The 25,209-nt window shown below is 34.2% G+C and overlaps 1 protein-coding gene across 1 annotated transcript in view; it reads right to left on the bottom strand.

Moving 5' to 3' along the window:
- The window catches only part of LRP1B (LDL receptor related protein 1B), a 1,982,574-nt gene that overhangs the window by 261,618 nt on the left and 1,695,747 nt on the right, over positions 1 to 25,209 (bottom strand). Inside the window, 8 exon segments of the mRNA XM_047722477.1 lie at positions 4,601 to 4,788; positions 5,920 to 6,060; positions 10,521 to 10,643; positions 14,251 to 14,379; positions 18,635 to 18,754; positions 20,555 to 20,677; positions 23,612 to 23,761; positions 24,005 to 24,118. Coding sequence (XP_047578433.1) covers positions 4,601 to 4,788; positions 5,920 to 6,060; positions 10,521 to 10,643; positions 14,251 to 14,379; positions 18,635 to 18,754; positions 20,555 to 20,677; positions 23,612 to 23,761; positions 24,005 to 24,118 — 1,088 coding nt within the window.

Below are 25,209 nucleotides of genomic sequence, written 5' to 3'. Positions count from 1 at the left end.
TACCAGATGTAATATACATTTCTATAAACAAATAAAATTAGAATGTTTAAGGTTATCAGTAGCTTTTAAAATAATTTATTTATTGAAATAGAAGATTTTTTAAAAGATAACCAACAAAAACATTTTTTTTGTTCCTAAATAACCCAAAGGCCTCAGTGGGAAATCCTACTAGTCTAACTTTCATAAGTTGAATGGAAGAAACTAATAATTATTTGCATTTTCAAAGATAAAAAAGGAGAGATTCACCTACATCTAATAGAAAATAAATTTAAAAAATTTTCACCTTCATTTATAAAGAAAAACAATCTTTATGAAACTGAGATTTATATATATTCAATACATCTTAATATTTCTCATCATTAAGAACAGCTTCAAATTGTCCTGATTTGTATTAAGTTTTATATAAGGTCCTACAGCTACTAGAAAGAAATACAGGTACTCAAACTTTTCCTGTTGCATTCAGAGAAGTTTCTTGGCAGGTTTTTAAGTGATATTTGGCAAATAATATTTTATTCCTAATATATATATTAAAACTAATTTCTCTCCCAGAGGTACATTTATTTTTACATGGTAAATTATACTTTACATCAAAATAACATCCTTGCTTTAAGTAAGTGTTATTACTCCCTCTTGAATAGTTAGATACATTATATTTATTTTGTAACAAACGTGTAAATTGTTCACAGTCCGTAAGATCTACATCTTGCTTTTGTAAGCAATTTTCATTTTATTGCAGATTTTGGAGGAGGATTTCTTGTCATGTTCTACAGATATCATGAGAAATAGGTTATTGGGGACGCCTGAGTGGCTCAGTTGGTTGGACGACTGCTTTCGGCTCAGGTCATGATCCCGGAGTGCCAGGATCGAGTCCCGCATCGGGCTCCCAGCTCCGCGGGGAGTCTGCTTCTCCCTCTGACCTTCTCCTCGCTCATGCTCTCTGTCACTGCCTCTCTCTCAAATAAATAAAATATTAAAAAAAAAAAAGAAATAGGTTATTGGATGGTTTTCCCCATTCAATGGAGAGAAAAACTCACAAACTGAATCCTCCCCCCAAAAATATAGATACCTTTTGTTGTATAGAAGGCTTTTTACTCAATTTCTTATCAACAAATTATCATGAATATAGATGTGTGTGTGTGTGTGTGTGTGTGTGTGTGTGTGTGTAAAATCTCAGCACAATATGTAAAATATTTGGATTGAAATTTTATTTAAATCTCTCACTTATGATTCTAGTCTTAGCTACTTGAATTTTTATATTGCTCTTGTTTCCCCAATAGATGCTTTATTTTATTCATTAGTTTTGACATGTGTACATATTCAAGAACACTATTCATATCAATTCTGTCAGGTATACATATAGACTTTCTGAATGATTAAATATGTTGTCTATTTTAACTAGAATTCTCACTTCATTCTATGACTCCTTTCTGAGAAGTTAAGGTGAAAACACTGATTTAAAAAAATTATCAATAAATAAGTATTTCTGTGTAACATGTCCTATAAAGTAATTAAAACAGATTTAACATGGCATTCTGGATGATACCTATTTCTACCATAGTCGTTTTCTAAACATGGCATTTCTTAGCATGAGGTACTTCTTATATGCAGGCATTCTATTGCATTTTATTTTTTCATTTTAATTTTTAAAGATTTATTTATTTATTTTAGAGAGAAAGAGAGAGAGAGAAAGAGAGAGAGAATGGGGGAAGTAACAAAGGGAGAGGGAGAGAGAGAATCCTTGAGCAGACTCCTTGCTGAGCACAGAGCCCGATGTGGTGCTCCATTCCAGTACCCTGAGATCATGACCTGAGCTAAAATCAGGAGTTGGACGCATAACCAACTGAACTACCCAGGCACCCCACATGAAACCATTTAAAAAGTATTACACTTCATTCTGCATGTTACGTCAAAAAGTGACCACCTTATATTCTATAATTTTTAGATTTCACCAATGTTGTTACAACAGATTTAAATACATTCAGGATAAGCATAAAGAGCTCTACTTTGAAATTAATGTCTTTAGGTAGATAGGCAGATACAGATTCGATGATATATACATTCTTTATTTCATATTATATGCACAGGTCTAAAGAACTATTTCTAAACTGGGAACTGTAATTAAACTAATTATCTCTAATAATTCTATGACACACTCCCTAATTTTCAGGAAACACATCTATTTTGATTGTGCCTAAGTCACTGGTAATACTTTTTCTGCTTCATTGGGTTTCAAAATATTTACTGCCAAAATTAATTACTTGATACATATTCATCTCATTAAGAGTTATTTTGGCTCATTTGTCTTGTTTCTTTTTACCTACAATACAACACCTGTGAGTACATGTGTGTTTTAAGTATGTAAATTTAACCAAATCTTCTTAATACAGTATTTGGACAATTTTTTTTTGAACAAATATAGTTTTCTTAACGTTTCACTTTTTATCTCTGTTTTTGCAGAGGGAAAAATAATCATGGTAGTTCTCTGGTTAAATTTATATACAATAATATCCTATCAATGTAGTTAAGTTAATCATAATACCAGAAATTCAGAGATTCCAAATGGCAAAGTGGTTGTTTGGCTAAATTTACCACTAAATAGGACTGGCTTGCCATAGAATGTCAAAGTTGGCAGGGAAAAAGGTACAATACCTCTGCAACACAGAAATATTTTCTCTAGCATGCTTTAAAGAAAGGCATTTAGTAATTGAACACTACATCAAAAACTAGTGGTGTACTATATGTTGGCTAACTGAACATAAAAAAAAAAGACATTTAGCTACAATTTAACCCTTTTATTTATTTTTTTTTTTTTTTTTTTTTTTTTAATTTTTTTTTTTTTTTTTCAGCATAACAGTATTCATTATTTTTGCACCACACCCAGTGCTCCATGCAATCCGTGCCCTCTACAATACCCACCACCTGGTGCCCCCAACCTCCCACCCCCCACCCCTTCAAAATTCTCAGATCGTTTTTCAGAGTCCATAGTCTCTCATGGTTCACCTCCCCTTCCAATTTCCCTCAACTCCCTTCTCCTCTCCATCTCCCCTTGTCCTCCATGCTATTTGTTATGCTCCACAAATAAGTGAAACCATATGATAATTGACTCTCTCTGCTTGACTTATTTCACTCAGCATAATCTCTTCCAGTCCCGTCCATGTTGCTACAAAACTTGGGGATTCATCCTTTCTTTTTTTTTTTTTTTTTTTTTTTTTTTTTTTTTTTTTTTTTTTAGTAATGAGAAATGAGGCAGCTCATTCCAATGCAAAGAGAGTCCTTTAGCGGGACGCCTGGGTGGCTCAGTTGGTTAAACGGCTGCCTTCGGCTCAGGTCATGATCCCGGCATCCTGGGATCGAGTCCCACATCAGGCTCCTTGCTCGGCAGGAAGCCTGCTTCTCCCTCTGCCTCTGCCTACCACTCTGTCTACCTGTGCTTGCTTTCTCCCTCTCTCTCTCCCTGACAAAAAAAAAAAAAAAAAAAAAAAAAAAAAGAGAGAGAGAGTACTTTAGAACACTTTTCCTCATATTGAACAGAATCCGCTTCCCAACTCATAATTCCAACCTTGGAAGTAACTCAGACTAGGTCTGTTCCCTAATCCAGTATTTCATATATTTGAATTCAGTTAATAAGCTGTCTTTGTTCCAGGCAAAACTTCTTCCAATGGCGTGTGTTCCAGACTCATGCTTCTGGATGCATAAATTTGTATACACTACAATTTGTCAAGGTTCCTCTTAAAATGCCATGTCCATTAATGCACATAGTATTCCAGGTGTTAACTGCCCAGTGCAGAACACAGTAGAATAAAATCTAATCTCGGTAATGGTCTTAACTGGCATTAGACTGCCTCTGGGTTTTGTAGGAGCACATCCTATTGCTAATTCACACAGAGCTATTGCTCAGTTAAAAACACTGACTTTCAAATGAATTGCTCTTCCTGAGATTTTCCCACACTTACATAAGCAGTGTTAACCTAATGCACAGCTTTCATTTAATATTATGCTCATTTGCATCCTCCATTCCAACATGAATGAAACAGGGATGCTTTCAAAAGCTATTCCTGTCAATCAATTTTGTCAGTGAATCACACTCTTCAGGAAAATAGTGCTAACAAAAAGCAATTAGGATATTAGGCATGATTTATTTTTAGTGTACCTGCACTCAGTCCTAATAATTGATGAATTCTATTTTTTCTTCCTGTTTATATGAATAATATCATATTATCCAGTGTTGTGGTAAATAATTAGCCCATTTCACTTCAAAGATGGGAGGAAGAATGAGGGAAGGAATGGGAACTTAAGAGTTTTGTGTGCTATTAACATGGCAATATCTCCCTAAACACTGGTTTTCCCTTGCTTTATTTTCTCTTTTATATTTAGCATATATTGAAAAACACTTTGACATTTTTGTCTTTCTGAGTACATTTTTACAGTTTTTATATCACATTATTATTATGAATTGCTTGTATAGATACTTTTCATTTAAGTAGTTTTACTTAAAGATATCATGATGCATTCTAAGTATTATAGCCATATCTGATTGAATGGTATTCATTATCACAAATCCAATGTATCATGTGATTTACTATTTTTGATGAGTACCTACCTTGTAACTGACTGGAAGGTCCTGACAATCTTGAGAACATCCACTGACTTTCTTACTCAAGCATTCATTTATATGGCAGTTTCTCTCATCTGAGCCATCGCCACAGTCATCCTTATTGTCACAAAGACCTCCACTGGGAATGCACCTGCCATTTTTGCACATAAAAAATGAACTGTTGCATGACTGTTCTGGAAAAAAAAATAAAAACAAATGGAACATAAAGAGCATGCCATTGCTTTATACTACAATTGCTGAAAACATTCACAAATGTGATAACTTATCTGTCAAAAATTATAGTGAATATATATATACATATAAAATCCTCTGTAGTATAGTATTTTATACATAAAATATAAAAAAAATCAAGGACAAACTGTACTTTCATGTTCAACACTTACTGAAAATCTTCTTTTGCCATTAAAATTAGCAACCAAAATAAGCACCTATAGTAAAATTAATGAAGTATTTCTGTCTTCATCTATATTGTGAAGAATTAATTCAAAAGTATAATGATAGTTTGACATTTCCCTCAAGCCATAGGTCTCTGAGAAATTATATGTCACTAAAAATTAAGAATCTAGAATAGGTAGATATTCCTAAATTCTTTTTCTTCTTGGAAATATAACACTGACATTTTTAAGTCAGGGCATAAAAAGGACATTTGTGGTGAATAATAGTTGTTCCAAATATAGCTATGGAAAACGAGTTTAGGTTTTGCAGCTACTCATAACCTGATGACTTGAACATTACTCATTATCATACATGATAAAAGAAAGCCTATTAGCATGTAAAGTACATGAGAGAAAGGTAATTAGGTTTATTTTAAATATATGACTATGTATTCAGTCTCTAGAATAGTGAAATGATAAATAGACCAAGTATAGGTATGTATATATTTCCGTTCAAATGATATGCAATATACTTCATTTTGCCCAAGTATTACTGATACAGGCTTTCTCTCAGTAAATCTCAACTTATTTTGTTTAAGTTTTCAAATAGGTCCATATAAAGAAATTATTTTCACATAAAATTAAGTATTGAGAAAAAAAATGACTTTTTTGAAGGGGTCAAGATGATGGATTCATTAGGTTCACTGCCCAAAATCTTCATATTTTAGCACAGATTTAAATTTCTAAAACTTGCTGCAAAACAGAGTTGATTACTAGGATCTTTTATGGTGTCACTTGTAACATCACATGCTTAATTATTTGCATTTCTTTTCATTGAATATCATACTAGACTGAAGTGAAAATCAGAGTCACAGTTTGGTCATTGAAAACCAATTTGGGAATAAGTATAATATTATATATTTTTTGTACCTGCACTTTTGCACTTTGGATTTAAAGGTGCTTCATCAGAATGATCAGGGCAATCAAAGTCTCCATCACACTGCCATTGAGTATTTAAGAGACATCGTCCATCAGCACAACTAAATTCTTCTGCATTGCACTGTCGGTATCCTAGAGACAAAGAAATAAACATTCTAATTCATATAACAAATATTAAATCTGCATTCCCTAACATTCACTATACCTAATTAACAATGGGAGTTACCCATGTCTCCTACGGGAAATGTTTCTTATTCCTTTTAGGGACAGTGGTCATACTTGCAAGAAATATTTGTGGTTGAGAAGTAGGATTAAGGCCTAGGAAATAAAATAAAAAACAAGGCAATCTTATTGCTTCTGGAAGAGGAAACAAAATGCAATACTCAAGGATACTATCTCTGTTCCCCTATTATCTATATCCTAAAGAATGCCCTTTGAATAGAAAACAAGAATAAAGCAGGGCACCTGGGTGGCTCAGTCACTTAAGCAGCTGCCTTTGGCTCAGGTCATGATCTCAGGGTACTGGGATCAAGTCCCACATCAGGCTCCCTCTCCCTCTGCTTGCCTCTCTGCCTACTTGTGCTCTCTAGCTCTCTGTCAAATAAATAAATAAATAATTAAAAAAAAAAAAAAGAAAACAAGAATAAAGCTCTTAATGTTTTTCAAGACTAAGCTTGGTTAGGTATAGTACCAGAACATATGGATAAAGTGATTCCAAGTTATAATGATAATTCTCAGAAGCTGTAATGCCATGTTTCTGTTTGGAAGCAGCATTGAAAGCGTAAAGACATTGTTAAAATGAAAAAAAAAAAGCCAATTTATAAAGCAATAAGCACAGAACTATTATAATTATCCTATGTATTGATACTTAGAGGCATGAAAAGCTTTATTCAAATCACAGTACCAACTCGTCAATTTTTAATGATCATATCTATGCCTGTTTGTAAGTAAAACTCATTTGATTTTGACTATTATGAGTTTTAGATTGAATTTTTGCTAAGTTTGTTAACAATAAAACTGTCATTTCTATTAGAAACTTTCGGGTAAATCTGGTAAATATTCTACTTTTGAAGAGAGGGAATAAGATCTGCATGTTAATTAACAAATAAAATTCCATCAAAAATAATTCAACAATGATTATATAATTGAGATTTTTATCATACTGAATAGCAAAACTACAAAGTTCTAAAGTACCTACAGTTTCGCCAGTCTTCCTCTCTGCCCTTCACTAGTTCATTCTCAGTCAACAGGTACATTACATTCAAGTTTCTCCCAGCCCAGTAACAATAAAAATCCATCTGGGGTGCCTGGGTAGCTCAGTCAGTTAAGATGCCTATTCTTGATTTTGGCTCAACTCATCAACTCAGGATTCCGTATCAAACACCTCTCGGCCCCCCTTGCCCACCCGCATAGGGCTCCATGCTCAGCAGGGAGAGTCTGCTTAAGGATTCTCTCTCTCACTCCTCCCTTCCCTCTGCTCATGTGCCTCCTCTCTCTCTCTCTCTCTGTCTCTCGCTCACTCTCTCTCTAATAAATAAAAATCTTGGGCGCCTGGGTGGCTCAGTGGGTTAAAGCCTCTGCCTTTGGCTTGGGTCGTGATCCTAGGGTCCTGGGATCGAGCCCCACATCGGGCTCTCTGCTCAGCAGGGAGTCTGCTTCCTCCTCTCTCTCTGCCTGCCTCTCTGCCTACTTGTGATCTCTGTCTGTCAAATAAATAAATAAAATCTTTAAAAATAAATAAATAAATAAATATCTTTAGAAAGAATACAAAAAACCATCCACATAACTCTTAACTACACATGATTCTTCTTCCATACAACCCTACCCAGCATTCCCTTATTTATCTCCAGTTCATCCTCAAATCATTCACATCCATTTCTACAACTTCTACCTTCTGAAATTCCTCTCAGAGCTAAGAAATACCAAGGGACAAGCATCAAATTCAAAGGAGCCTCGGACTCCTATTTCACTTTCCTGTAGCATTTGATGTTGTTGAGCCCACTAGCTTGTAAATAACTGCCTGGTTTAATTTTTACAACCCACTCCCGTGGCATCTGTCTTATTTTGTTTCTGTTGTTCCCTTGTATCCTTCCTTCTGTATGAAGAAGGCATCTCCTGTTTCATCCTAAAATATTGTGGGTGAAGCCCCAACTTCAATCTTCAGCCAATTGTTCTCCTCTTTTCCTTTCTACAGTGTTAGGTGTTCTCCTTTTTTGTCATTTTTGAATATCACCTTTATGCCTATGGTCACCAAATTAATCTTATTTGTCCTGATCATACTTCTGGTCTCTAGAATTAAATTTTCAAACACTCACTGTATAGCTTCATGTTGATTATCTGATTAACACTCATATTCAAAACATCCAAAATTAATTCTTTTTAAAATTTCTCTTCTCTTACACCAGCAAAGCATGGCCCTTAACCTCCCGTGTTCCAAATCTCATTAATGATGTTAACACCATCCACCAAGTGATCCAACCTGGAAATTTTCCTTTATCCTCCACATCTGACTGTAAATGAATTCTGACCCATTCTGTTCTTTCCATTCCAACATTTCTGCCCTGGCTTCCCATCACCTCATTAATCATCATAACTATTGCAATAATCTTTTATCTAGCTTATTTTCACCTAATGGCTCCCCTCTTCCAGGGCAATATTTCATCCACTCTGCTGAAAAAGATGGGTCTGAAACATATTTTGACTGTGGCATTCTCAGTTTCAAAGGTGTGTTGGCAACTGAGAGCTAAAATAATTAACTACAAATCCTTTACACTGTATTTCAGACTTTTTAGAATCCAGTTTCAACTTTCTAATTTCAATTTACCTCACAAAAGACAAATTGCTATTCTTCACTGATGTGAATTTGTAGGTATTTGTAGACATACATAGAACTTTCTATGTGTCCAGAACTATTCTAAGCACTTCACAGATATTAATTCATTTAATTCTCTTAACAGCTCTAAGAGTTAAAATGTTACTATATATTTTTTTTACAGATGAGGAATTTAGGGACAGAAAAGTGAAATAACTTCAAAGGTCACACAGATAGTAAGCAGCAGAGCCAGGATCTAAACCCAGGCCATCTGCCTCCAGGGTCTGTGCTTTTAACCATTGTGTCATTTTATCTACCATCTAAATATGACTTTCTTTAACATTCCCTACCTCTGTTCTTTAGTGCTTCAAAAATTATTCTCTCAGCTATGATCCCATCTATTGTGATTCTTAGTCCCATCTGACAATGTGTGCTATTATTCTATTTGATTTTCCTGTTTGTCTGCAAATTCTTCTAGTGGGATCTCTATCTCATTCATCTCCATATCAACTGAATAAGTGTCTAGCAGAGGGAAGATATTCAATCAGACATAACTCTACTTCAGATTTACATCTTGAGTTATGATGTACTTTGTAAAATATCACACTGAATCCATGACTTTATGGTGAGATGAGCATAAAAACTGGTATCCACTGATTTCAAAGAGATTACTATCAAAGACCAAAGCTGTAGACACAACACAGTGAGGACAACAGAGGGCACTAAATCTACTGCCTTTTATGATTATATATGGATTTTATGGCTTTTCATTTTATATTTATTCATGTATGCATTTAAGGATTTTGAGGTTTTTTAACAAAAAATGCTAGGTTCATGTAAGACTTCAATTTCAACTAGGAATTTTTAATGATTTTCACTAGAAAAGTTACATATGTATTTGCATATACATTACATAGGTGATGGTCAGATAAATATATATGCAATGACAAGATACATTTCATCATAATAAAACTTAATTTTAACAAATAAGTGCACATGTAAACCGTTAAGGTGAAAGAAAAATGTTAAGTATGCAGTTTCTCTGATAATTGTGAATTCTCTTAACTTTTTTCCTCACTCAAATATTTGATCTGGCTAAAAGAATGAACTAGGTAGCCATATATTGTCTTTAAAGTTTAAAGTAGTTTCAATCAAAGATATTTTTCTAACCATTTTCCCATGTGGTTCTAATAAGAACACACCACAAGTAGGCATGCTCTCCAAATCAATGTGTAACTATGCTAGAATGTAAAGAGGTTATTGTGATACTTCTATGAATAACTACGTTAACATGCCCTTAATGACATTATGAGTTATCTTCATCATTTATTTCTATATTTCTTTTTCTTTAAAGATTTTATTTATTTATTTATTTGAGAGAGTGAGAGAGAGAACAGAGGGAGAGTGAGAATGAGAAGCAGACTCTCCCTGAGCAGAAAGCCTGATGCTTAACTGGCTAAGCCACCCAGGCGTCCCTATTTCTATATTTCTTGAGTTATCTTAAAAGACCACTACTCTGGGGCGCCTGGGTGGCTCAGTGGGTTAAGCCGCTGCCTTCGGCTCAGGTCATGATCTCAGGGTCCTGGGATCGAGTCCCACGTCGGGCTCTCTGCTCAGCAAGAAGCCTGCTTCCCTCTCTCTCTCTCTCTGCCTGCCTCTCCGTCTACTTGTGATCTCTCTCTGTCAAATAAATAAATAAATAAAATCTTTAAAAAAAAAATTAAAAAAGACCACTACTCAGCCTGAGAATCTCTTCCATGAAAAGTCTGTATATACTTACCACACTGCAGTGACTCATCAGAGCCATCTCCACAGTCATCATCATGGTCACAGACAAATTGCTTGGGGATGCACACTTTATTATGACACATGAAAGCATTTTCATCACATGTATTATTGGGGGCTAAGAAAGATATCACAAAGAATAAAGTTAGATGAGTACCTATTTTATCTTCTCCCACCTGAAGAGTTTAGGGGATGTATGCTGTTATTCTCAATAACTCATAGTTATTTAGAGAAAGAAAAGTTTACCCAATATTCCATTCATAATACATATGACCATATATATAAATTCATAATATATGTTAACATACATATATTTATATATGAAATATATGAATGTAATTCAAAGTTTCAGTAGTAATACAGTCAACAATTCCACAGTGACCCTGAAATTTCAAGCCACTTAGCAATTTGTCAGTTTGCTGAAGGATGAATTAAAAAAAAAAAAAATCACTCAACTGTAATAATGTGGCTGGGTTTTTTCCTCTCTTCATGTCTGTAGTAATACTAGTAAAGTGATTAAAAAAAACAAACAAACAAACAAACAAATAAACAAACAAAAACCACCTTGCTTCTTTGTGAAAACTGAAACTGAAAAGACTACCAAGTGCTAATAATGGTCATGATGGAAGTGAAAAGAAAACATCAAAAAAGCTAAGAAAGTTATTACCTCTAAAATGAAAATAAAGCTTTTGGGTTAAATTAAGATCTATGATGTGATAAGCCCAAGCATTAAGTATCACATAAAATTCGAAATACCTATGCACAAAATGGAATATCCATTCTTTTGGAATCCTGATCCATGACAGTAGTGCTGTAGCGAGGATCCTAAGCAAGTTGGAAAGTGTTTGACCAAAAAATACAATTGCTTTCAGCGAAAGTTCAGAAGCTAGTAACTTATGCAGAGTGAATAAAATTTAATATGCATAGAATCATTAATGGTTTGAAGAGATCATTTTTAAATATTTTCAATTACCTTGTCATATATTTAAAGGATAAATGCTCTGTTAGGACTCAAGATTTGGGATATTTCGAATGTAAAAATAATCTGCTATATAATAGATGGTAACTAAACTTACTGTGGTAATCACTGCATAATATTACATATAACATCATTATGTTGTACACCTAAAACTAATACAATGTTATACATCTATTACATCTCATTTTTAAGTAAAATAAAAAATAATCTGATATATGCCATTATAGTACACCAGAAAGAGGAAGATTTTGCAAAAGTCACTTTGCTATTTATGATTTGTATCCTGAGGAAGGTATTTACCTTCTTGTTGCATGTTTCTTTATCCATTTAATGGGATAATAAAATCTATCAGAGAAATTTCTTGGAAGAACGGGATAAGATATTTGAAGCAGATCAGCTCATTTCAGGTACTCAAAAAATTCCTAGGTGTTGTTTAAATTTCTATCTATGTAACAATTATTTTTGGCAGATCCTAAAAACATTTCACCGAGATACTGGAGGAATTCAATAATGTAAATAAAAGCACCTACCAAAATAATTGGCATATAATGAACACTTAAAAAATTTTACTTGAAAAAATTCAACCTCCTCCTTCCATGTCTTACTATGGACTTCCCTTTACCTAGAACACCTTTTTCTTTCTTCTCTTTGTTCAATATGACTCAGATGTTACTATAGTTTCTTGAAATCCTTCCATGACACTTCTACTCTTTTTTATATATTATTTCTTTGTGATGACCCAGTATCTTTTCTATACTTTGTTCTGACACTTAGAGGATAATGATTTTTTTTTACAAGTCTCTCAGCTAAGGAAGATATGGTCCATATATACTGTGGAGTATTATGCCTCCATCAGAAAGGATGAATACCCAACTTTTGTATCAACATGGATGGGACTGGAGGAGATTATGCTGAGTGAAATAAATCAAGCAGAGACAGTCAATTATTATATGGTTTCACCTATTTGTGGAGCATAAGGAATAACATGGAGGACATGGGGAGATGGAGAAAAGGGAGTTGGGGGAAATTGGAGGGGGAGATGAACCATGAGAAACTGTGGACTCGGAGAAGCAATCTGAGGATTTTGGAGGGGAGAGGGGTGAGAGATTGGGTGAGCCTGGTGTTGGGTATTGTGGAGGGCATGTATTGCATGGAGCACTGGTTGTGGTGCATAAGCAATGATTCTGGAACACTGAAAAGAAATTTAAAAAAGAAATTAAAAAAAAAAAAAAAAACAAGTCTATCATCTCCCTAGCCCCAGACTTCCCCATATTCCAAAAAGGAAATCTCTGCTTTAAAGTCAGCAATGACAAGAATGGAGACATGAGTAAGCAAAACAGAAATGATTCTTTGGATTTAATCAAGTATAATTTATTTTCAACAAAATTATTTTCAAAAATGATGTGGAAGCCATGTAGGAAGAGCTTTAAAAACTGCCCAGTATTATCAAAGTAAAATGCAGTTACTACTAATTCCTCTAACTTTGAACTGTATGACAGCTTACATAACTCAAAGTGAATTATGCCAGTTCTAACAGATGAATTATTTTTTAAAACATAAGCAACAGAGGCTTATTTGGCATTAACGCTTTCAGGTCACTTGAGTACAATTTGTTGTATTTTAGCATAATTTACTTAATAGCACCCATGCGGTCCAATAGTGCTAAAATGCCTCCCAGAGTGTTAACTTGCTACAATAGCAACAGTATACTGGGACCATCTGGATCCCTGAATTGATGCATAATCCTTTATTATGTAGCCCTCAGTAGCCCCATTGACCTTTACAGACATATATATCAGTCTCAAGATCAAAGTGAATTATTCTACTCTAGCATAAGTTCTGTGCACATAGGCCTGCCTCAAAGTTTTCTTTTTTCTCCTCCATGTTAACTATGCTCCAACTCCCATATACATACCCACATACACATACACCTCCATTATGGCTTCAAATACAGTTTTAAAGACCTGAAGACAGGTCATTGGAGATATGACTGGCAGAATTCACTTTAATGAGAAGAATTCATGGCACTGTTTCTGATAAATTGCTCCCCTCAATAGATACCCTAAGTGACCTTGGGACCTGCATTCAAATATTCAGCTCCTTCATTTTCTTGATCATGCAAAGGAAATTTATCTAAATTTTTACTATTGAGCAATTCGGTGAAAACTTCCTGAGGTGACCAAGAGTCAGAAACTTAATAAATCGTCTGACCTCCAAAGGTGTCCACCGGATATCCTAGCTTCATTCAGCTATATCCATACTATTTTTACCTGACCTAAGGGTTAATACCCTCTCCATAGGACTAGTAGGTGTTTACTGACCTTCTGATCGGTGGTTATTTGCGATCACATCAGCCATTTATAGAGTATCTGTAATAGGCAATCTAAAAGCCTTTGTGGGGGTGGCGGTGGGGGTCTAAAAAGAAAATAACAAATCTACCACAGTCACACACATACATCAGGCAGCTACATAATCTCAGAAGTGAAATGATGAATCTGTGTTCATCAGAAGGGTTTTAAAATGGGTGGTCTCACTCTGCATGTTTGAGAAACTGAACAGCAGTTGGTTAGAGGGATCACTGAACTACCAAGATGACAACATCCCATGTGATTTAAGTCTGGGTACTATTTTACGAGTCCAGGGATTGAGAAAGTGAGAGAAAATGTGATATCGTAAGTACTGTGAAAGGAAGAGTCTGAGGAAACTGTGTCAGCTTTCCTTCATACAGAGCCCTACAGTGTCCTACCGCAGCCAGCTGTGGAGAGCTCATCACTTCCATTTGGACAGTCCCTTTCACCATCACAAAGCCAGTGTCGCGGCACACAGGCATGGGATCCCTGGCAGCTGAACATGTCGACTGCGCAAGTGGTAGCACCTGAAAGCCAACGAGAGAATGCCATTAAGATCATTGCATGTCTTCTGGGAAAGATCTAACATTTCTATTTACCTTAGAAAGAAAGTAAACAGAAGAATGTTGCTGACAAGGAAGAGACTGTTGCTATTTGAAATCATCACATAGTATCCTTCTCCTATAGATGTTTACACAGTTCCTCTCAGAAATCATGCCTTCCTAAGTGCAAGTATTTTATTCTTAAGGCTACATTGCAGAAAATAATAAAGATCTTTTCTCCCTACAAAATGTAGCAAGGCATACAAATGCCATAGAATTGTGAATAAACTATGATAAAATTTCTAAAAGACTGAACCCATAAGGATAATAATAATAATAATAGTGTTTTTATTGCTTAATATATGCTAGGCACTTAATATATTAACTCATTTAATTCTTGCAAGAATTCCAACCAGTAGAACTATTATTGGTCTCATTTCACTGAAAGGAAACTGAGGCTCAGAGAAGTGGAAAAGCTTTCAGAACGTCACAAGTTGTGCTGGATGACACATGTTCAGCTGGGAGTTCAAAACCCTTCTGATTGCTGAGCAACTTCTCTCGACCGCTAATGTCATGACTGTCACTCCCTACCTTGTGTTGTTGAAAAGAATTAATGTATGCATGTTCCTTTTGTTTTTACACACTTAATAAATAAAATCTACTTTTTCTCTGCTCTGTCAAATCAATGTCCCTTTAGATGCATGATTTTTTTCAAACGTTCACAGAAAAAAAAATGCTTGCTGACTTTGATTATATGCTCAAAGGATCATAGGTGATTTCTTTGTTTCACCTTATATGGGTATAGAGCAATCGTATGAAATAGAACATAATTATTTCTCATGATGTTTTCCTAGTATCTAGTACAGTTATACATATTGAATTCTTTATCTACTTATATAAAATATTTGTTGAGTGAATCAGTTAGATACCCCTCAAATCATGTTCTAACTTTTCTTTGACTCCATTTTCCCGTGAGCAAAAGCTATCCATAGAATAGATGTTAATTTTTAGAATTATTTTTTTAAATGCTAATATCTACAGGAAGAAAATATAACTGAATAGAATGAGAGATATTAGGTTTCAAACATTTAAAACAGTGACCAAAATGCTTTAATTATAGAACAATTATCACCTTTCTTTTCAGCTATAGAGTTGTTATGAGCAGATCATGCTTTTCAATGCAATGCTTTCAAAAGGGGGGAGCAAGGTGCTAAAATAAGACCCTCTGAGGATTTTTTCCATCATAAACATGACTGTCCTTGACATATACTTTAGCTTGGAGGACAGGATGGCAAGTGAATATAGAAAAGTCCTCCAGGTAATTCAGATTTGCTCATTTGATTGAGGATCAGTGCTAATAGAATGGGGTTTAATATGATACCTATTACTGGAAGAAATCATAAAAAAATCTATTAAATAAGTGTTGCTTTCATTTAAAAGTGAATTTACCTGCTATTATGTCTTTAATATCTTCTATAATAAAATCATCTTCCTACAGAATTTATTTTTATACTATTCCTCATTATGATCTGTCTTTTTAAGCTTGCCACAAGAATATAAAGTGTCACTTTCACTATTATACTCTCAATTAGTGCTTTAATTTCCATAATATTTTTGTTATTTAGCTTGAGATTTTTAAAAAGTGCATTCTCTGTATTAAGGAAGTTTTGATACATGTAGACCTCCTTATCTAGTTTTTTTTTATCATCCCCATTTAATCTCAAGGTAGGCATAATAGATATAATATCAATTTGGCTGTTGAGAAATTTAATTCTGTATGACCTTGGAGAAGACTTAAGTGTCTGAGTTTCACTATTTGTAAAATGAGGGGTATGACTAGATAATTACTAAGATACCTCAAGCTATAAAATGGCATAAAGCTCTTTGCAGCTAATTTTCTGGCTCCCTTGATAGTGTTCAACAGCTTCTGTATTAAGAGCATGCCAAAACATCACAGTCAATCAGAAAGAAAATGGGCCAAAGAAAAAACTCATGGCTTCATTCCATGGTTACCCTTGCCATCTGGAAACACATTAACTTCCTCAGGGAAATGAATCCCAAGAAAGGAAGAAGACAAGCTGAAATATTTCTACCAAATCCATCTTGTGCACCTACTCAGATATGATATTTGATTGGTAAGAGTTACTATCCCATTAGAAAGGATTTAATAAATCTGAATTTGGGTCTTAGCTCTGTCATCACTGATTCACTGAGTGACCTCAGGCAATTTATTAACTTCTATGAGTTTCTCTTATTTCATCTGTTAAATGATGAGGGTGTACTAGATTATAATTTCCAAAAAGGGACCCTCAGATCCCAAGTCAGAACCACTATTGTGCTTATTAAGAAAGGTTGTACTTACAGTCCATATTAGAATATTTGTAGGTAAAGCTTAGGAATCTTCATTTTTAGCAAACTTCTGAAAAATATCTTTTGTGCACTAAAGATGATAAACACTGAGATAAATTATTTATAAAGTTCCTTCCCAATCCTAGTATATTAGGTTCAGTTCATTGAATGATATTTGGTGTAAAGCAGTCTTTTTTTATGTGTCACCAGCTTGGTAGTTAGCATATGAAATGCAGCCTGTAATTAAATTAAATGGACTGGCTGTTTTTGACAACAGGTAAACATGTCCATTACCATTTTAGTTCTTTTAAAAAATTATCAGGACACTGATAGATGTAGATGCAGCAATAACTCTGAAAAATAAAGGAGAGAGCACGAGAAATGGAACAAAAGAGAATAGAAATAAATTCATTTATATTGTATACAACGGTCATGTTAGATGATCACAATAGTTACATAAGGGAGATCTTTTAATACCATCCCAATAGGTAAGGAAAATATAGATGTGGGAGAATTCAACTCTGGTTTCAGAGTCTTTATACCTTCTACTATACTGTGTCCACTCAGAAAGGAAAGGGATATCAATTGAGCCATTTAGTGTCAGGTTAAACAGAAGGTCAAAAAGCTAGATGAATTTAACAACATGCTCAACCCATTGTAAGTAGGTAATTCTTTTGTTAAAATTAAAGAAAGATTATTAAATCTTTCTCTTCAGAAAGAAACAAAGTAGTTAAAAGTGACTGGCCAGACATCTAGTTGATTACTGAGTCCTTTTTCCTTTCAGAATTTTTTGATAGTGATCTTTCTATATTTATTTGTTGTATAAATAAGTTGTTTCAGCTGTGTGAATAATAAGTAGATTTGGGTGGCTTAAATACAAGAAAATAAATTACCTGCTTTCAGAAGACAGCTTTAATTTCATACTATTTACAGAGAACTTCAGTTTAGCTTGAGTAGTATAAAATCCTACCTATCTGTCTCTGTGGTATTGACCTAAAACAGGCCACCACTACCCAAATTTTAAAAGTGGTGTCAAGTACACTTAACTCTGTACATGCACCTTATTTAGAGAGAAAAGAGAGAAAATAGGATAATAACAGTTATGAAATGGTGCTGATATAATGAGTAAAGGTTTTATGCCTATAAATACAAATATACATGTAGAAATAGATCAGAAAGATAGACCAAGAAGCATATAAATACATTAGTAGAATGCCTGGCTATTTGTAATAAACTTATAAAGATTATCAATTCCTTCTTTTATCCCTTAAAAATTAACTTAATAACTCCATTTAATTTATTTGTTAAATGTTTGTGATTATTTAAAAGCAATTACATTGGCTTTGTAGTTGATATATAGTAGGACACTCAACCTCTAATCCTATAAAGATGTTTTTTGAAGTACATTTTAAAATTATATACAATAGCCCCCTTTTTACTTCCCATTTAAAATAATTCAATAATAATAATCACTATAATACATTTATACAAACACAAATAGCATTTGTGGTTTGTGGCAATGTAAATCAGTATATTTTGGAGGGTAATTTAGGAATGCATGTCAAAGACCAAGAAAAAATATTTGATCATTTGATGCAAGCAATCCCAGTCATTGAGATCTAGTCCAAAGAAGTACATGAAAACTAAAAAAATAAAACTTACAAATGTATTCATTGTGTGAATATTCAGGAAAATATCTTAAAAACTGAAAGACCGTGTATATAAAAATAATAGAATAATAGGTTGCCATTAAAATATGAAACCAGCTACACAGAAATGTATATATAAATTTAATGTTAAATTTAACAGTTTTATGTATGTCCTAAAATGATAATGGGTATGTATATCATATGCCTAAAAATTGAATGAGAACATAGAAGAACCAACTCACCACAAATGCTATCACTTTCATCTAATCCATCCCCGCAATCATCCTCTCCATCACAGATCCAATGTTTAGATATGCATTTTTGCGCAGAACAAGCAAATTGGTTCCAAGAACAAGAAGAATCTAGAAGACAAAAGTGTTTGCTTTAGGTGCAAAAGAAAAAAAATCATTTGAGACCATCTTAGGATAGGTCTGACAGTAAGAAAGTCCTTCCTTAGACTTTGCTAAAATAAATTGTTCTATAGTAAAACAACCTGAATTCCTCTTCTCTATGACAGCTCTATAAAATTTTGACAACAGCCTGTGTATTCCCTCTCAGGGTCCAGGTTATGTAACATTTTTCTTCCCACAGAATTCTCACAGGGCTTTACTTTGAGCTACTCATTATACTAGCCACTCTCCCCTAAGTATTTTCTAGGGTGTCATTTAAAAACCAAACAAATAAACAAACAAACAACAAAAAAAAAAACACACAATATCTGGTGCACAGATAAAAAACAAATGTTCCAAGTGTGGTCTGGTCATCCCTTCTAAATCTTAATTGACTTTTGAACAACTAGAGAAAAAAATGCATCCTAGGTAAGATTATAATATGATATATTCACCAGCATATATATTTGTTTTTAGCGATGAGGTGATTAAGGGGATTTTAGCTTGATGACAAGCCACCAGTTTCACACCCATACAAACTAAACACTTAAGAGGTTTTTACTTCTCTTGGGGACACTTAAGTCTGATGAACAACATCTAAATTCATTGGCAAGGTGGTTTGTATTCTATTACTACATTATACACTTATCATAGTGTATTCTCTTTAATTCCAAAGTCAAGTTTGTGATTGTCCTCCACCTTCTGCCTGTCCCTCCACTCAGTATATCTATCACCAGGCAACATCCAAAATAAAATCCTTCCAAATTCAAGTGTTCCAAATGTAAATTATAAAAAAAAAATAAACACTTCATTTTCAATTATATAAACTATGTTAAAATCTTGCATCTTTATTTAAAATATTCACTTAGGTGACCTGTGATAAAGAGAGAAATGTGGGAAAAACTGAAAACTGGAAAAAATGAAACTAACAAAAATATAATGGCTTCCTGTCCAGAAACTAAGAATCTGCATAAACTATTTGTAAAATTTTCTTTTAATCCTATTCACAATCTGGCTCTAATGTAAAGATATATAGCATCTTAATCAAACAAAATGCACCTTCATATTTCATGATGACATTTACTTTTAGAGGAGTTTGACATTTCATAGAAGATCCATTTTTAATCTTTTTTCTACTTTGTCTACTCACCGTAGTGTATGTTATTTGTGTTAAATGAAAATAGTGAATATAGGCTTTGTTTTCCTGTAGGAAATTTCTTTGGCCTAGAAATCATAAAATCCATAAATTCTATAAAATAAATTTTTAAAAATGCTGTCTTGACTTGCCAAGTTAGATGAAATGTACACATACAGAAATTAGGAGGTAGTGGTGAAAGATGAGAGTTTGAGGAAATACAAGTTTAAGTGCTATTTAAAGCTATACATGTAATTAATAGAAACATTTAGAATAATGGTAGTCAATAACAGGTGGGGAGAGTATAATGAGTAGTGTGAGCTAAATCCTTATTTTTCATTGCAGAAAGTAAATATATTAGAATTTCATTACTCAGAGAGAAAATGAAGGTTTATCATTTAGACTGACAAAGATAACTAGTAACAAAAGCAGAAAAGGTTAAAAGAAAAGTCAGAGGCAGGAGAGTGTTACTCTCGATTACAAGTTCTTCTGTTCTATTTTAATTTGTCCCATTTTGTGCTACTTAAAAATGAAAATTGTTAAAATCAATTAGCAATATTTTGTATAAAATCCCTATGTAAGAGAACATCAGCATATAAATAATAATATGGTACACAGAACAAAATACAAAGTCTCACCACAATGGAATTCATCAAGTCCATCCTCACAATCTTTCTGACCATCACATATCCAGGTATTCAAAATGCATCTTCCACTAGGACAACCAAAATAATTTTCTTCGCATTTGTGTTTGTTTTGAACTGTGATAAAATACAGAATGTAATGTCAAGTAATTTAAATTAATCTTAGACTTCCACACTATAGTGTAGACAATAAAACAGTAATTCTCCTTGAACTGAAAGAAATAAAGAATAGGAAAACTTAAATAAAAAGGATAGCTGACATTCTCTTCAAGAATGTCAAGGTCATGAAAACCAAGGAAAAGCTAAAAAAACAAATAAACAACAACAACGTGGCACAGAACAGAGGAGACTAGGAAGATATGATAATCAAATCCAATCCAAGATTGGATCCTGGATCTGAAAAAAGCACTAATAGAAAAACTTGTTAAAATCCAAATAATGTGGTATCCTATTAATAGAATTGAAATAAAATAACTGAGGTAATTATAAAGTGAATTAGGCCAGGGCCAAATAAATATTTTTGGTAGAAAATATCTATAATTCCATATTTATAAAAATCAATAACATTGTAAAAACATTAGTGGATTTTTACTGAGAACATGTGGGCATGGTGTTGTTACTGTCCTATATTCTGAATACATTTTGACTAGGTTTATAGAAGCACTCTCTACTTCAAAAAAAGAGACAACTTACAATAGAATCTCTAAAACTGTTGTACCTTACAGAAATAGCATGAGAATAATAACTATTTGGATATAAAATTATTTTGTAAATTATATATTTTCAGATTGGGGAGAATTGTTATTATTATAACTTCCAAGACTGCATAAAAAATATTAGATTTTTCTCTACTGAATGTCATCAGTCCCCTTGCACCTTCAGGTTCACAGTTATGTAAACCATAGCCAATTTGGAAGCAAATCTTACAGCATATGTCATACTGTAATAATCTATGCACACTATAATAATTACACTATATGATCCATTATAACTCTATTAGGATAACAATCCCATTTTATTTTTTCAAATGTCAACTTTGTAGATTGAAGATGAAAATAAAATTTTTGACAGAATGCACCACTAAACCAAAAAGTCCTGAGTGTGATTTGTGTCTTATTTTTCTTAGGACTCGCCTAGATATAAGCTAAGGAACTTAGACTGACTGTTACTGGCTTCCTATCTGGCTGTCTACCTATGTCATCAGTCTACATGAGCTCCCCCATCTTCCTTTTCCATTATAATCACAATTCTTTATTAATGTTAAAAGTTAATTTTTAAAATAATTTATTAATATTAGAAATATATAAAGATCACAGAGATTTACATATGTATGTAATATGTTTTATATATATGTAAGTTTAATGGGTATCTGTTATATGTTGCTTTCATATTAATTTTAAGAATTAACTACAGCTATAATGAGGTACATAATTGTTGTAGAAAGAACAATGGATTAAGAATCTAGACACCCGGGGCGCCTAGGTGGCTCAGTGGGTTAAGCCACTGCCTTCAGCTCAGGTCATGATCTCAGGGTCCTGGGATCGAGTCCCGCATCAGGCTCTCTGCTCAGCAGGGAGCCTGCTTCCCTCTCTCTCTCTCTCTCTGCCTGCCTCTCTGCCTACTTGTGATCTCTCTCTGTCAAATAAATAAATAAAATCTTTAAAAAAAAAAAAAAGAATCTAGACACCCAGGCTTTTTGAGTCTAAATCAATGTTAAATCTAAATCAATGTTACATTTCTTTTAAAATGTTTTATGTGACAAAAATAAAACGTGGAAGAGTTGTGGTGAGCCATAGTGACCAGTGCATATGTAAGTTCTCTACAGAAGCAGAAAAGTTCACCAGTTCCTCCTAGGATGCAGCTAGCCTTTCAAACCCAAAAGGAACAAAAATGGGATCATAGAATGTTACACATTGTTGAGCAAACAAACAAACAAACAAAGGAATCTGCTATTGCCCAATTAAGCGATAGATTATGAATTAAGAATATTGGTTCTTCACAATAGATTGTGTATGTGTGCATTGCTGTGTGATTTCTTAAAATATTTCAAAATATTATTATATGTCAACTAAACATGGAAAAATTGAGTGTGGCAGCAGGCTAAGGAGAGAGAGTTACAGTATGAGGACACATTTAATAGTTTCCTATAAATCATACCTATTTCCAGTTAGAGTAATTTAACACCTTTACTTCCTGTATTTATTTTTTTTTTCTGAAATAGTTAGAAAGGAACAGGATCATGACACTTTAATGGAATGCATTCTGCTAAGAATACAGATGACACTTACAGAGCTTATGTATATAAAGATGGTTAAAAGTCAGATATAAATATACCTTTCCCACCTTGATTCAGTGATAATTGTCATTATCCATACTACTATGTTGAAAGATTGCAAAACTTCACCAAACAGCCTAACATGACAATAAAAGCTGTATGACATCGAGTAAAGCCAGTGGTGAGAAGCATTGTCTTTCTCCTTTAGTCCACGGATAGTTTTTTCTCAGTGTGTGACACTTTTGTGGCAACTTTAGAAATCATGCATTTTAAGACTTAATCACCAACTCTAAGAGGATTACTCATGAACTGAACATTTAAAGGAAATAGATCCAAATACAGAACAGATTTCTTGAGTATCATTTCACAACTCATTAAAAAAGATCAAGGGAGGGGCGCCTGGGTGGCTCAGTGGGTTAAGCCGCTGCCTTCGGCTCAGGTCATGATCTCAGGGTCCTGGGATCGAGTCCCACATCGGGCTCTCAGCTCAGCAGGGAGCCTGCTTCCGTCTCTCTCTCTCTCTCTCTCTCTGCCTGCCCCTCTGTCTACTTGTGATCTCTCTCTGTCAAATAAATAAATAAAATCTTTAAAAAAAAAAAAGATCAAGGGACATGTTTGGAACGGAATGATTACTTGTAATTTAGTCTACATTATTTAAATTTTAATCCTCATCACTGGATATCAAGACTAAAACTTAATAAATTTATTTTATACAATGAACCTCTAAATCTCAAGGCAAAGTTTTTTTTTTTTTTTTTTTTTCTTTCTAGAATTACCTGGGCATTTTAATTCATCTGAGTAGTCCCCACAGTCATTAGACCCGTCACATATCCAGCTTGGCAGGACACACAGTGAGGTCGAATTACATCTTATAAACCCTGTGGTTTTCACTCCAAGTTTATAGAAATGTGTACAGTCTGTATTATCTACAAAGAGGTAAACAGAGAAATGAAAAATACCTCATCTGCAAAGATTACAAGCCTTCTATGCAGGTCATAGAAACAAGCAAAGTTAACCTCATTTGAAGAAGTAAGAATGCAATTATCCTACACAACAGGGGTTAATTACATATCAATTCTGGACAAGGTTCAGTGGAACACCGGGCAGTATTAGATGGAATGCCAAAGGTACCCAGGGATGAACAAACAAAAGGTAGTGGATTATCTTACTGCAGTTCTTTTCATCTGAAGCATCTGTACAATCTATGTTCTGGTTGCATCGTGCTGATCTTGGAATGCATGTCCCATCGGCACAACGGAATTCAACAGCAGCACAGGTGGAAACTGGAAAAACAGGTAAATAAATAAATGGATAGATGAGACCAAAGTGACTCCTCGTTCTAACATCTTCAGTACCAACGGTCCCCGACATACCATGATTTGACACAGTTTTCCAACTTTGAGGTAGTGGGAAAGCCATATGTTTTAGTGGAACCTGTGCTTCAGATTTTGAATTTTGATCTTTCCCTGGGCTAGAGATATGCAGCAGGATACTCCCTTTTGATGCTGGTCAGCAACAGTGAGCCATGGCCCCCATTTAGCCACTGTGATCATGAGGGTAAACAACCAACACCCTTACAACTGTTCTGTACCCAGACGCCATTCTGTTTCTCACTTTCAGTACAGTAGTCACTAAATTACATGATATACATGATACTTTATTATAAAATGGGCTTTGTGTTAGATGATTTTGTCCAACTATAGCTTAAGGTAGTGCTCTGAGCACATTTAAGAGAAGCTAGTCTACCTATGACATTTGGTAGGTTAGGTGTAGTAAATGCATTTTCAACTTTGAGTATTTTCAACATAGGATGGGTTTACCAGAACATACATGCACTATAAGTTGAGGAAGATCTATATTTTAACTAATTCATGTAATTTTGTTTGGTTTTGCCTTTTTAATTCTGGGAAGTCAACCTTGACCCATGGCTTCCACCCACACCCCCAGGCTTGGGTCAGATGCCTCATATGTCTTCCCCTGTTGAGGTACTTACAATACTTTACTGCAATTGCCTGTGTATGTATCCACTCCCCCACTAAGTTATAAGCTCCATGAAAGCAGGGATTGTACATGGTTCCCATCATAGTATCAGTGTAGCGCTAAGCCAATGTACTAAAACATCAAGTGTTGCTGAAAATTCTTTCTCCTTCCAAGTTCCAAAGTATAAAGTTATAGTACTAAGCAAATGTCTGATGGAAGAAGTATGAGGAAATCCCAAACTGGTTGCAAGCAAGTGGAACATTCCCTCTGTCAGAGACAGAAACTGAGATGGAGAAACTGCTGAACATTTGCTTTATTACTCAGAGGAAATAGCTCAACCATGCTAGGAAGTCTTCCATGCTATGTTATACTCCTTTACACAGCCATATCACTA

This window comes from Lutra lutra, chromosome 3, assembly GCF_902655055.1.
Source record: "Lutra lutra chromosome 3, mLutLut1.2, whole genome shotgun sequence".
NCBI lineage: Eukaryota > Metazoa > Chordata > Mammalia > Carnivora > Mustelidae > Lutra > Lutra lutra.
This window is presented reverse-complemented; position numbering and strand designations above follow the sequence as displayed.